This window comes from Microcaecilia unicolor, chromosome 13 (genome assembly GCF_901765095.1).
Source record: "Microcaecilia unicolor chromosome 13, aMicUni1.1, whole genome shotgun sequence".
NCBI lineage: Eukaryota > Metazoa > Chordata > Amphibia > Gymnophiona > Siphonopidae > Microcaecilia > Microcaecilia unicolor.
The window spans coordinates 101,473,707-101,489,165 of NC_044043.1; the positions used below are offsets into that span (position 1 = coordinate 101,473,707).

Sequence of the window (15,459 nt, forward strand, 5' to 3'; positions counted from 1 at the left end):
ATTATTCAAAAAAGACTGACCATCAGCAAATTGAAATAAATCGTAGAAAGTATTTTTTGCATTGCTCCCAATTATGCTATTGAATCTGTTGGCGGAGGACATGGGTGGAAGAGTTTGTATTGGTTTAAGCAGGGGCAGTTCTCTGCTCATCCTCTCAAGTGGTAGACCCAGAGCAAGACAGTTGGGTTTAGCTGCTGTTTTGTCATTGCCGCTTTCTTTTCTGAATAGGCTCTAGTGGCTGAGCAGGAAAGCAAGGACAGTGGAGGAGCTGCAATAGCAGAACAGGTGCTGAGTATCATGGAGATTATACTAGATGAGTCCAATGCTGAACCTTTGAGTGAGGATAAGGTGAGTGAAGATCTGGAAGAGTGTGATACTTTGTAAAGGAACTTTGCATTGCAGCTTTGTTGTGGCTATTTCTATAGAGCTCTTCATACCTGTATAGAAATTTCAATATTTGATATGCCACATATCAATAATACCATCTAGGTGATTAAAATAATTTAAAAAACTGCTGGAGAGAGAAGATGGCAAATGTTTAGGGGTTCACATCTTGATTAATACAGGTTTGTTCTCTGTGGTTTCCTCATATCCCAGATCTATTCTTTGTCCATAATGTTGCATCTAAAAGGCAGACCCTTATTCTCTTAGATGTAGTGTCCCTGCAACTCACTACCCCTGCTACATCCTGTGCTCTTGGGAAGGGGCGGAGGGTGGGGACCCTAAGCTTCAGAACGCTACAGGTGTCTCATAGGAGAATGCTGACTGTCAGTGTTCAAGCATTACACAGTTTTGTACCAAAAGAGATTTTATTGAAAACAAACTTCTACCGATATGATCTGGCATTATGACCTCTTGTGATGAAACAGCGAGTTTCTAAGCCTGTGAACTGTATTAATTATTTCATGAAAGATATTTCTCCTAGTTGGCCAGCAGATGGTGTTTCTTTTATGTTTTAAAGCTATTGCAGAAAAAGACTTGTTTTTAAAAAAAAATCAATTTACTTCTACTCGTTCTACATTATTCAGGATTTTGTAGACCTCAATCATATCTCCCCTCATCCATCTCTTTTCCAAGCTGAAGAGCCCTAACCTCATATGAGTTCAATCCCCTTTATCATTTTGATTGCTCTTCTTTGAACCTTTTCTAATTCCGCTGTATCTTTTTTGAGATACGGCAACCAAGTGCTCTCCTGGCAACGTAGAAACACCCTTGGGAAGGGGAAGCTAGAGATGAGCATGGGCTTCCTTGACTTGTGAAAATCCACTGCTTATTTCAGGGATAAGCAACATAAAATCTGCTTTACCCTCTTGGGATCTTTCCAGGTACTTGTGACCTGGATTTGCCACTGTTGGAAACAGGATACTAGGTTTGATGGACCTTTGGTCTGTCCCAGTATGGCACTGCTTGTGTTCTTATCTGGACACTATGTATGACCTCTTACAGACCTCAGCCAAATGCATAGTTTTTTTTCATTGGCCGGATGCTGTTTCCCATGGCTTATAAGCTGATCAGCAAACTTCCCTTTATGTTTCTTGATTTAATATAGTGCCTTTCCATATAAGCCACCAAGGCAGTCTACAATAATAAAATCAGAAATAGAAAAGAACTCCATAATAGAGGGTAGGTATAAAACCAAAAAATAGGAGAGGGAAAGAAGGCACAGAACACTGAGTGCCAAATCATAGGTCAACCACCAAAAGTAAAGAACAATGTTATACTATCTTGAACTTGTGACCAAGACAGCTCTAAAGGAAGCAGGTTCCAGACGGAAGGTGTGAAGTACAAAGAAGCACTCTGTCGCATGGGTTCTAGGCAATGTCTAGTTGTGGCTGGAATGGACAGACCAAAGTCATGGATGGTCCACAGAGGACGAGGCAGAAAGTGAAATGTAATAAGCGGAATCAAGTACGAAAGGGGCTGCGGAGAACAAAACCTTGAAACTTAAGATTTTACACTGAATTCAGAAAGCAACTGGAAACATTAGAAGAGGAGTGACACAGTCCGAGCGATGAGCATAAGAGAGGATATGTCCAGCTGTGTTTTCAACAGTTTGTATTAGTTTAATAGCATATTGAGTAAGACCTGCATAAACTAGTGGAGGAATAACCTAATGGTTTAGTGCAGTGGCCCAACAGCCTGGGGAACCAGGTTTGATTCCCACTGCAGCTCCTTGTGGGCAAGTCACTTAACCCTCCATTGTCCCATGTACAACATAAGTACTTGTATATAATATGTAAACAGCTTTGATTGTAACTTCAGAAAGGTGGTGTATCAAATCCCATCCCAACCCCATCCTCCAAATATTACAGTGCTCCAATTTTGAGAGAACAGCATGGATAAGAGACATCTGAGGAGTTGGTGATGAGTCTGCTGGTCTCAAAGTACCTAAACTCCAGGAAGACTGTCCCAAAATATTGAATAATTTCCTATCAGCAAAAGGCCTATTTGGGAAGAACCAAGAGGTAGAGTTTAGAAAGGGATGCAGCAGAGTAGGTATCCGTCCAGGGCAGGAGTTCCCAACCCAGTCTTCAGGACATACCTGGTTAGGTTTTCAGGATATCTAAATATGCATGAGATAAATTTGCATGCACTGCTTCCATTGTATGCAAATCTATCTCAGGCAATTTCATTTTGGGTACCCTGAAAATCTGACTGGCTAGGTGTCTCGGCAAGGACTGGGTTGAGAACTCTTGGTCCAGAGGATAGCCCTTTAAGGGGTTGGGGGCAGGGTCCCAGAGGCAAGCATATGGCTGGAGCCAAAGGATCAGAAAGCGTCCAAGGGGCACAATGAGGCTTTTGGGGGGGGGAGGGGCATGGTGCAGTACCTCTAAGTAGGTGACTGGCTAATTCTGGAGGTGAGCCCAATTAAACTTGGGTCAGTGGATCCTCAGTCATATGCAAAGGTTACACCCTGGAACTTGCTCATTCTACTCCCAGTGGTTTCTTAGAATTTCCTTGTCAGTCACTGTTGAAGGCATTGGTTGTCAAGTTAGTGCTGGAAAGATTGTTGCATTAAAGGCGTTTGTTTTTTCAAGTCTCTTCTTTGGAGCAATATTTTACTCCCTTTGAGCATTCACACATCTCTGGAATCATATAGTTATAATCCAGATAGAGAATCAAGTGACAGTGTTTTATGTCAACAACTAAGATGTGTCCCTTTGACTATGCGGAGAGGCAGCATGAATTTGTGATCCAACTGCTTATGTACTAGGAAATTAAAACCAGTTGGTGGTGAGACTCGGCAGAGTGCTATCAGCAGCCTTAATGACAATCCTTTGGTTCATGGGACCTGAATTTTGTTCTTGCTTCTGATTAAACCTCAGTTTGAGTGGATGGAACCCTCATCTCTCAAAAATGAACCTGGAGCTTGTATTTTCTGATAGTGATAGCGGTCACGTTTACCAAAAGAATCGGTGAATTTCAAGCCTTAGTCTCTCATGAGCCTTATACACAATGTCATCATAGGGTAGTTGTATGCACTCATTCTCATTAATAAGGAGCTAATGGTAAATACCCTTTTATCCTAAACCTCAAAGGCATCAGTGCAAGAAGACTCTTCATATGTCATTAGCTAGCAACCCGTATACAGGTCTGTTATGAGCATGCTGGTATCTCTTTGAGTACAGTCATTCCTTATCAAATCAGAGCCACTGGCGGCTCTTTTGGTCTGCTTCAGTGAAAAACATCTACAAAGCAGCTACTTGAGCCTCAGTTATACCTTCACATTACTTCATACACCAGTCAGAGCATTCAGTCAAGAAGTACTGAGCAATTAGTCTGTGTTCAACACTCGTATTATCATCTGACTAGGCCTGATCTTCAACACCAACAGAGTCTTCTGCAAGCTGGAACAACCATGAGCACGGGCATCATCCATTTGTGTGTCTAATTCACTCTGGATGACTGATAGAGAAAGTTACTTACCTGTAGTACTCGTTCTCTGTAGAAAGCATGATTAATTAGTTGCATAATCCCTCCCCTTAGAGTTGTAGCTTCAGAGTTAGACAAGTAGTAAGTTCCACACTACAGAGCCTACCACAGAGAACTGATTGTTAGCACAACAATCCTACCTGGAGGTTACAGATCCTAAACTACATGACAGGTCATCAACCCATTTAAGATTTTAAACATCATTGAACATATTACATGCAGGTACCCGGAATCGCGAGGAACTGAGTGGAGGAGTAGTAGCCTAGTGGTTAGAGTACCAGCCTTGCCATCCAGAGGTGCCCAGTTCAAATCCCACTGCTGCTCCTTGTCATCTTGGGCAGGTCACTTAACCCGCCATTGCCCCAGGAACTTCTTGCCTTGGATTTGGACCCTCTGGAGAAAAGGAGGTATTTGGGAGTGAGCCCCACTGAGCCGGCGATGTCAGGGGTGTCTGAGCAGCTGCCCTCCTTGGAGGAGGGTGAGGTGTTGGGTCAGAAGCCTGATGAATCTGTGGCTGTATGGATTTTTTATAAGGAGGAGGTGCCCTTCTTAATCGTCAAGGCTTTGAAGGGGCTGAACATTGCTGTGCAGGAGGCCGTGGCTAACCCCAAGATGGCCAGCACAAGAAAGCCCTCACTGGGTTTTCCTGTGCATGAGGTGATTGGGGAGCATATTTCTGCTCAGTGGGCCATGCCAGAAGCTGGCTTCAGGGTTGCAAAGGTGATGGCATGACTGTATCCGCTTCCTCAAGCACAGTTGGAGAGATATTTAAGATGCCTCAGGTGTGGCGGTCACCAAGACGACCATGTTGCTGGTGGAGGGAGGAGTGGCTTGTTAGTGGAGATTTATGAGCTAAAACAGAAATACAAATCCTGGCCACAAGGTCATTCTCCTCCATTCACATCTGAGACAGTTGGAGCATGTTCTTAGCTAGGTCAGAAGAACAGGTAGACAGGGAAATGGTACTTAATTGCTTTCATCTTCTCCTGCTGTTTTACTTTTGTTGTCTTATTTGCAAGCCTAGAAATTGTTTACTATCTTGATATGTTGACTAAACCCAGCGCAGGCTTATCGCTCGCCATTCCAGAACTACTGCCAGCCCAATGCGGCCACCGGCAGTAGTTCCACCCGCAGTGCACGGCATTTTTGCCCGCTACGGTATAAAGGGCCGAGCACACGGCAAAAACGGCTCCCACATCTAGTGCAGGACCCTTTTCACCGCAGCTTAGTAAAAGGGCCCCTTAATGTTATCCTTAAAGAAGAAGAAAAACAAAAGCTTCCATATTTAAGATGATTCATGATTCTCTTTCAATTTTAGGGGAACCTGCTCCTGACAGGTGACAAGGACCAGTTGGTGATGCTCCTGGACCAGATAAATAGTACTTTTGTACGCTCCAATCTCAGTGTCCTCCAGGGTTTGCTGCGAATCATCCCATACCTGTCCTTTGGGGAAATGGAGAAAATGCAGATCTTAGTGGATCGGTTCAAACCATACTGCAGTTTTGATAAGTATGTGCTGACTTCTACATACTTGATATGAAAAAAAAGCCCCAGTAGATTCGAAGTAAATCTTCACCTCTGTTCCTTCCCCATAATGTATGTTTACACAGTTCGTTTGCTCTGAAACTATATCATGACATTTTCTCCATGATGACAAGTGGCTGCGAACATCTGACTCTGGCAAAATGGAGAATTTCTCAGCAAGCTATAGAAAAAGCTAGAAAGCTTGGCTTGACCTTTGTGAGTTCTCACCTTGCTTTCATCACATGATCACTCCCCCCTCATCTTTTTTTCTGCAGACCTGATAAATGGGTTCCACTTCAGTCCACAAAAATTTTTTGATGTCTGTCACCTTTTTTTGTTCTGTTTTTAGAACAGATTTTTGGGACTGAATGCCAAAACCCTTAACATAAGTAAGATTCAGGTGTATACCACCTTCCTTCAAAAATAGAATTCATTTCCTTCAGCTGTATTTGAAGAAAACATAAATGTTTCCCCTTTACCTTTCATCCAGAGAAGGCTTTTCAGTTCTGTCTTGCACTGGCATTCACACTCTGTTTACAAATGGGCTGATTTGTGTTTTTCAGGGATTATGATTTGAAAAGAGATGGAGCAGAGATCTATTTATATTTATCAGAATTTATACTGTCCAGTTGGGGTAACAAATAGAAATAAAACTGAACTAAATAAAGGAAAATAAGATAATACCTTTTTTTATTGGACTAACATGCAACCTCACTACTTTATTCAAGATGGAAGATTCCGTATACAATCTTTTTTTATTGACTGAAATATCACCTTATTTTCCTTTCTTTGTTTTATTTCCATTAAAGTGGACTAATACAGTAACTTTAATTATTTGATCCTGTTGAGCATTATTACATCTGAATCGTGCTCTGCATTTCCGGTTCACAATCATCTCTACTTTCCTAATGGGTTAGACATTTGTAGTTATTGGATGTTCAAGTGCTGAACACTCTCCCTGTGTATTAATGATGATGTTTAATGTGGCCATATTAAGGTTAAATGTCTGTCTCTCCTTTTCCACCTCCTCCCAGATACGATGATGAGCACAATGCAGATGATAAAGTCTTCCTTGACTGTTTCTGCAAAATAGCAGCTGGCATAAAAAACAACAGTAATGGTCACCAATTGAAAGACCTCATCCTGCAGAAAGGAATCACTCAGAATGCCCTGGACTACATGAAGAAACATATCCCCAGTGCTAAAAAGTAAGCTGGCCTTCTCTTAAACAGAGTCTTTCTATCTAACTGAGAACTCAAGGTTATTCCTGTTCCATTCCTGCTGTACCAGAAAGGAGGAGTTCCTTCTTAGTAAAATTTCACAAATCCCTTACCCCACCATGTTGTCCTGAATCCAGCTACCAAACCATCTACAGCCTGACACATCTTACCTTGTACTAGAAGAATTCGGGATCACCTGCTGGGGTAAAACCAGCACTGCAGAATAATACACCCCCTCTCCAATAGAACTCTTGGACAAAATTATAAAGTCACCAGAGGCTGAGGAACAACAGAAAACACTAGAAATACTAGTGCAAATAGTGTCTATATTGGGTGTGGGTGAGAACACGTCAGAAACGATGAGTCTTGTAAACTACCGTAGCTTCATGATGGCGTATGCATTTGAATAACATTGCTTCTCATGGCAGCCAATCGTTTAAAGCTCTCCATATGGCTATCATAGGGTCAAAGTGATAAATTGTTTTCGTCCTTCTTGGGAAATAGACACTATAGTGTTTTGAAGAATGGTGTAGCATCAAAGGGTTGGAAGTCGAACTGCAGCGTCCCTCAAAGGTCTCCATTGTTGCCTCAACTTTTTAACGTTTACATGAGCCATCTGGGAGTTTACTTAGTCTTTAAACATTTTTTCCTTTATTATATGCAGATGACATGATAGAAACGTTTAAATATCTCAAGGGCATTTATGTACAGGAAGAGAGCCTTTTTCAACTGAAGGACAGCTCTAGAATGAGGGGGCATATGACGAAGTTAAGAGGGAATAGGCTTAGGAGGAGTAACCTAAGGAAGTAGTATTTCACAGAAAGGGTGGTGGAGGCGTGGAATGGCCTCCCGGTGGAAGTGGTGGAGTCGAGGACGGTTCTAGAATTTAAAAAGGCATAGGATAACTCGTGCATCAGCTGTTATTTCACTGTACACTGTAGTATTCTCTGTATCTTGGGAACAGACCAGGAAGCACATTGTGAGAGCAGCAGGAAGATGGCTTTTGTGTGTTTGAATTCTTCCCCTGTATATTTAATTACCTAGACTTTGTTTTTCTCTTTTTTTCAGTTTGGATGCTGATGTTTGGAAGAAGTTTTTATCTCGTCCTGCTCTCCCTTATATCCTGAGATTGCTTCGAGGTCTGGCCACACAGCACCCACCCACGCAGGTGAATCATTTGCTTGCTTTATGAATTATTCGGTGGCTATCATGGGCCACCAGCTGAATTGCCAGCAACCAATGGCTGTAGGTGTATATAGATAGGTAGATACAGATATATATATATATATATAGAGAGAGAGAGAGAGAAAGCGAGTGAGTATGTGTGTGTGTGTGGGGGGGGGGGGGGGGGGTAAGTAGCATGGATTTTGGCAGATCTGTGTTCTATTCTCAGTGTTACATATTATCAGCTCTTACTTATTTGTTGCATTTATACCCCGCTCTTTCCCGCTCGGTAGCAGGCTCAGTGCGGCTTACATAGTATGGAATTACATAGTATCAGAGAAAGAACACAGCTGTAGCAATTGTAGAGGTATGATGTGGTTGTTAGGATATAGGTTGAGATAGGTGAAATGGGCAGGGGATGTACGTGTGCATTTTTATAGTGTCTTACTAGGCTATCTTTCAAAATTATGAATATAAACTTACAACACACCAGACAAATAGAAGAATAAGACCTTTGGATAAGTTTTTCTCTTGATTTTCTTTTTCCTTGGAAATTTGGGGTAGATTGTTCTTAGCCCAAATACTCCTTACAAATGGAATTACATGCATGTTCTGCTTGTTACATTATTTGAATATTTATCAGTAGGAGACACTGTCTATATTCTTGTCACAGGTACTTATCGGTACAGATTCAATTACAAATTTGCACAAATTAGAACAAGTTTCGAGCGATGAAGGGATTGGGACGCTGGCAGAGAATCTGCTTGAGGCGCTTAGAGAACACTTAGAGGTCAACAGGAAGATCGATGCAGCACGAAGAGAGACGCGAGCTGAGAAGAAGCGTATGGCCATGGCAATGAGGCAGAAAGCGCTAGGCACGCTAGGAATGACAGTAAGTATTACCCATGTTATCTTTCTATAGTATTTTTATTTATTTATTTTCTTATTTAAAAGAGTGGAGAAAAACTTACTTTCATAATCCATACCATCAGATCATGGACAATGATCAGTCTCTTTTCTGTACTACACAATACCTCCACTTTTCTAGGAAGGATGCAAACCATTTCCCAACCACCCCAGCAATCCCAGTGCCTCACAGCCATTGCAACAAGATTGCATGACTAATAAAATCAAATGCAGCAGAGATATCTAATGAAACTAAAACAAAAGAGGCCCCTTTATCAAATCCTGCCCTAATAACCTCGGTCGTGGACAGCAATAATGATTCTGTATCATGTTCATCTCAGAAACCAAATTAATACTGATCCAATATTTGGTATTCATCTATCAGTTGGAATAAAACAACCTTTTCAATCACCTTTGCTAGAAATGGGAGAGACGAGAGAGGTCTAAAATTCTCTGCTCTGGAAGCATCAAGTTTCTCATTCGTAAGTAATGACTTAACTGATGCCAGTTTCAATGAGTCCAGTAATCTACCCTCAATGAGTGATGATTTAACCATACAACTACCAGACTTACTTGTCTTTTCTCCTAAAGCCTTAACAACAGAATCTTGACAAGGTTCAATATTGGATTTTACTTGCTCTTCATTCACAAGGGTAAACTCCATCCAATTTTCTCAGCAAATTGTTGACTAGAAACAGAAACCTCTACATTCCTTTTATTAGCTTACAGTAGCAAAAAGCTGTCTTGATTGGGAAGGAGAGGATTCGATAGCCTTATTAAATATTCTTTCTTACTCGCCAAATTAGCAGCGTTACATAGACCTAATTTCAAATGATAAGTTTCTAAAGTAGCATCTGATGGAAATTTCCTCCAATCCTGTTCAGATCTGCAAACATCTTTTTTCAACTCTCTCAATTCTTCATTATACCAAGTTGCAGAATGGGAATGCTGTAGTGTAATTCGCTTTATAGGAACCACTTCTACTACTACTACTACTTATAGACGTACGCAACGCTGTACACTAAACATGTAAGAGACAGTCCCTACTCGACAGAGCTTACAAGCTAATCAAGACAGTCAAACAGGACAAATAAAGGGACAAGGGAATTACTTAAGGTTGGAATGATACAACAGACATGGGTACTGAACAAATGAATTGAGTTAAAAGCAGCCTCAAAGAATCAGTTACAGTATTCCATTGTTCAACATCATCATCTAAACATTTCTCCTGAAGTCCTACCAATTTCTGATTAACTACAAATTTTGATGTTTGAAGGCATTAGGAACGGTTGCAGTGGAAAGTGAAAGATTGAGAATATGACAGATAAAAGGGATGACAGTAGGAAAGATAGTGCAAGTTGGACCTGATCTGGGCATATCCTACCTCCAGCTTGGGCACAGGGGATGGGCTGGAGCTTTGCATACGAGCCAGTTCCAGCTGGAATTCACACTCTTCACACCGCAGCTGGATCTGCCAAGTCTCAGCTGGTGTGGCATCCGGCCCCACCAACTCACAGACTTCTTCCCACAAGGAGTCTGGTCTCCCCCCAGGAGAACTCCGTACATTCAGGTACACTGGATATCTCTCTGTCCCTGGAGGGCTCACAATCTAATTTTGTACCTAAAGCAATGGAGGGTTAAGTAACTTGCCCAAGATCACAAAGAGCAGCAGTGGGATTTGAACCAGCCAAGACTGATGCTCTAACCACTAGGCCACTCCTCCACTCCACTTTCAGAAACAGATACTGAACTATAGGCCTGTATTTCCTGAATGAGCTTGGGCAAGGTTTGGGATGGCTCTCGCAAAGTAATAATAATGTCATTGGCACACAGCATTATTTTTGGGGAGATGCGCCCTACATCAATTCCCTTAATCTCTTCATGTCTCTTAATCTTCTTAGCAAAAGGCTCAAGGGTCAGTGCGAAAAGAAGTGGTGATATGGAGCAGCCCTGCTGGGTTCCCAGTCCATTATAAATAGACCCAATACCCATTCTTTCTAGGGTGGCAAACATAAAGGTTCAATTTCTAACAACATCCATGCCTGATTTAAATGCCTAACCTTTGCAGCTGCTCCTTTTAGCTTTTTTTTAAGCCATTTTCCTCATTTTATCATACTTCAGAAGTTAAATGCTGCTACAGTAGATTTCCTTAGTGTCTTCACTCCAGTTATTAACTCAAATTTGATCATATTATGGTCACTGTTTCCCAGCAGACCCTCACTGTTACCTTTTGCACCAAGTCTGTATTTCACCCAGGGCTAGATCTGAAATAGCTTCCCATCTTGTCAACTCCAAAGAGCAGTCATTTATTTCATTTAGGAATTTTACCTCTGTGGTTTTTCCTGATGTGACATTTATCCTGTCAGTATTGGAGTAATTGAAATTTCTATTAATATATTGTTGCCAATTTGCTACCCTCCTTAATTTCTGTTATCATTTCATTATCTGTTCTGGTCCGGTGGACGGTAGTATAGCCCCACCAGTATACTCTTTCCTTTACATATGGAATTTCTATCCATGAGGATTCCATGCTGCTGTTTCATGCAGAATGTTTATTTTGTTTGACTCGATTCCCTTTTTAACATATATTTATTTATTTAAAAGTTATATATCCTCTTCTTGACAAAATAGTCAAGCAAGATGGCTCACATAAGTAAAAGAAACTGAACAATAAATCCTTATATAACATTACCAATTTAAAAACATCAAGAAAAATAGACTTCTATAGCCTTCCTAAAAAGCAATGAAAGTGCCCCCCCTGAATAGTCACAGGAAACTGATTCCATTCCACACTGCAGCTTGGCCATACAGTGCCACCCCCTCTCCAATCTGATCCACCCTATCATTGCAATACAGTTTGTATCCTGGAAACAGTGTCCCATTGGTTGTCCTCTTTCCACCAAGTCTCACATGCCTACCTGTTCATTTAGTGCTATATATTTTTAGGCTTCTGGCATTTGTATACAGACATTTCAAATTGTACTTTTTGTTTGTGTCTGCTTTGAAGTTGATAGGAATAATTTGTAATCTTTGCTCTCCCCTTAAAGGCTCCTGGCTTTCTTTCACCTTTGTTATCAATAGAAATCAAACAAAATAAAACATGGAAAAGAAAATAAGATACCTTTTTTATTGGACATAAGTTAATACATTTCTTGATTAGCTTTCGAAGGTTGCCCTTCTTCCTCAGATCGGAAATAAGCAAATGTGCTAGCTGACAGTGTATATAAGTGAAAACCTTCAAGCATTACTATGACAGTCTGACAGGGTGGGAGGATGGGGGTGGGTAGGAGGTATGCATGGGCACATCAAAGCATACCATTGATATTCTAACAAGATGGGTGTGGATAAGTGAGGGGTGGGGTGATCAACAGAAACACACAGCTTTGTGGTTTATAATGGGCTAGGAAACCCAGTAGGAAAGGAGGTGACAGATGCTGCTTCAAGGCCTCCAACCCCAAACTTGGTCTGCAGCAACTGGAGAGATCAACTTTCACTTGATCCTTTCGCTTCCCTGTAAGACTAGTAAAGAAAACCATTTGAAGTAGTCCAGTTGCATACAAGTTTCCCCCAAATTCCCCAGGTCCTCAGTTTTTAAAATTTAGTATTAATTTTTAAATATGCGCTCTTACGAATAGTTTCCTTACCTTATTCTCTACTAGTGTACTGTTAAGAATTTGGACTTAGCTCACACCTTTTCAGTAGTTACATTCAGGTAGAGTTGGTATTTGTGTTATTATTTGATAACTTACCCATATAGCTTTATCTAGAATCGTTGACGTTAAAGGTGACCTGTATGGTTATTCCAACTTGTTCTCATCAAGTTGACCTACCAAGAGTCTCTTATTCTCTATGACATCTTAAGGCAATGAGGTTTTGTTTGCTTTTGTATGTTTAAACAAACTTTTAGTGACTTTTTGTGCATAGTACAGGTTAAGATTTGCATTGTTAATTATGTTTTTGGTTTGTATCAGACAAATGAGAAGGGCCAAGTGGTGACAAAGACAGCACTTCTGAAACAGATGGAGGAGCTGATTGAGGAGCCAGGACTTACCTGCTGTATCTGTAGGGAGGGGTACAAGTTCCAGGTAAGGTGATCTCCATAACCATATGTTGATAAATCATATTAAGTTTTAGGTACAGTATGTTTATAATTAATTTTCTGATTTAAATTGTTAGCCATATTGGTTTTACTTAGTTAGGATATCAAGCTTAATAAACGTGAACATGCTAATTAGTTCAGTATCAGCATGTTAAAAAAAAATATTAATAGACAGGATGGTAGGTGCTTGGATCAGGCTTTCAACGGACGTAGTAGGGCAAAAAGCGTAATGAAATTTAGAAAGGTACAATCCAGGCATAGAGGTGCTTCAGTGATGAAAGTTGTTAAATTTAGAGAGTTCCTTAGAATCTGATACTGCAGCAGCTGTGGAAAAAGAATAAACTAAGCCTTGAAGTCTTTATCTTTATTTCTATGTAACCTGTACCAGCTCCAACTATGTCTTTCAGCCCACAAAGGTCTTGGGTATTTACACCTTTACCAAACGCATTGCACTGGAGGAATTTGAGAACAAACCTCGAAAGCAGCAAGGCTACAGCACAGTGTCGCACTTCAATATCGTCCATTACGACTGCCACCTGGCAGCAGTAAGGTACTAGTAACTCTGCCGGTCCTGCTCTCTTGCTGCAGATCTTGTATTGGTTTAAGGCATTTAGCAGACTGGATCCAGTCTACATCATGAAGATTTTACTCCAGACTTAGAACCGAGGGAAAGAGAGCAGTGCTGTCAAGACAACCAAATGCTTGAAATGTATCTATAATGTGTAGGTTAGTCATCTCATCTGTATCTTTACTTCTGACTCAAGACATGAGTGCTAAAGCAGATGAAGAACTGCTGGAAAATAGAACTATGCTAACGTCCTGCAGTCAGACTTTAATCATTGTAGTGGGTCTGTGCTATGAACTGCTTTGGCTGTTAATGGTTCAGTTTCTTTAGACTCTATAGATATCTGGAAAATATGTTACTATATTTTCTAAGCATTAAACAGAAAATACTTCCATTTTGCTTTAAAAAAAAAACTGAGTAAACGTGATAAGGTTTGTTTTGTGTGAAATTTACCCCTTGCTGCCTGGGAACGCTAATGGTTAAACTGTGTGTAACGTTACATCTGTCACGCAGAATCTTGCAAACAACTGTAACGCTGTTTCCCACTGCAAGCACAGAAAATTATTGTATTTACATTTTCTTGCTTATATAACCAGATGCTTCAGGCGAGTTGCAAGGTAAAACAGACATATACCACAAATAAATGCGAGAAACACTGCTATAGATAAATATCAACAAAACTCAATGAGCAATAACTGATAAAGCTAAGTAAAAAGACAAAACGTACAATAAACAGTAGTTAGAACCTTGAACCCTTTTGTTAAATAGTATACAGAATTTTTCATTTCCAAATGTGTGCTTTCTTTCAACTTGTCACTGTGTCTGCAATCAGAAATATGTGTTGTGGTTGTAGCAGATGGTGGGGTTTGAAGGTGATGCACAGCATTTGGTATTTAGAAGTTATCGTGTGCATGTTTTCAGTGCTTGCGCTCGGAGGGGGGAGAGGAAGCGAGCAGAGCACCTGGTTCATACTGTCTCTGATACAATGGTGAATCAAACCAGTTTTGAAGTGCAAATGGTCAATCCTTGTTGTCCAGTTCTGTGAAGCCAGGAACGCTTATAGATGGATCTTTTCTGTACAGATTGGCTCGTGGCCGTGAAGAATGGGAGTCTGCCGCTCTACAAAATGCGAACACCAAGTGTAATGGGCTGCTGCCTGTATGGGGTCCTCATGTTCCAGAGTCAGCTTTTGCAACGTGCTTAGCAAGGTAAATATGGGATCTTTTCCATCTAGAAGGTTGCAAGCTGAGCACGGGAGTGATCTGGTTTGACCTTTTGAGCAGACATTGAGAAGCTATAGTACATTAGGCAAACAATGTTACAGCCATGTCCAAGGATTCAACCTTCTGTTAAAAAGAAATATTTATTTAATTGGGGAGGATGGTTAGGAAGAGGGGGAAACTGTGAAAAGCTGTTTTCTTTGGCTATCTGGTCTTTAAAATATCAACACCTAAAGATCCTAACTGACCTAGACAAATGGTTTCTTACTATAGACCGGTGGCTTCCATTCCATTCTTTACTAAATTAATGGAGGGAATGGTGACTTTACAACTCAATCACTACTTGGACTTGCACAATATCCTTCCAGCATCTCAATCTGGATTCCGTGTGCTTTTCAGCACAGAAACAGTTTTGTGCTCTATGTTGGACATGTCTGACTACTGTTAAGTGAAGGAAAAAGCGCATTGCTACTCCAATTTGATTTATCCTCAGCGTTCGACCTAGTGGGCCTACTTTCCAAGAAGCCTCTGAACCAGTTGAAAACATCTCCTGTGATTCCTATTTCCTCAAGGTTCCATAGTAGGAAATGGGAATAACAGGAAATGTTTTAAAGTGGTTCAGAGGCTTCTTGGAAAGTGGGTCATACAGGATCAGACTACACACAGACCTATCCCTGAACTGAAGTAATAGGTGCAGGGTCCCACAGGGCTCCCCTCTTTCTCCGGTACTGTTTAATGTTTTTCTCTGATCCCTAAGTTCACAGTTAGACAGAAATGACTTTCTCCATTACATATACGCTGATGACATCTCAGTGTTAATCCCCATCC

At 40.9% G+C, this 15,459-nt stretch overlaps 1 protein-coding gene across 4 annotated transcripts in view; it reads left to right on the forward strand.

The window, feature by feature from the left end:
• Positions 1–15,459, forward strand: part of UBR4 (ubiquitin protein ligase E3 component n-recognin 4) — a 314,627-nt gene that overhangs the window by 278,334 nt on the left and 20,834 nt on the right. For all 4 annotated transcript variants that reach the window (XM_030185684.1, XM_030185685.1, XM_030185686.1 and 1 more), the window contains 8 exons: positions 229–348; positions 5,252–5,442; positions 6,492–6,665; positions 7,746–7,845; positions 8,515–8,733; positions 12,719–12,832; positions 13,254–13,396; positions 14,494–14,619. In XM_030185684.1, coding sequence (XP_030041544.1) covers positions 229–348; positions 5,252–5,442; positions 6,492–6,665; positions 7,746–7,845; positions 8,515–8,733; positions 12,719–12,832; positions 13,254–13,396; positions 14,494–14,619 — 1,187 coding nt within the window. The remainder of the gene's footprint in view (positions 1–228; positions 349–5,251; positions 5,443–6,491; positions 6,666–7,745; positions 7,846–8,514; positions 8,734–12,718; positions 12,833–13,253; positions 13,397–14,493; positions 14,620–15,459) is intronic.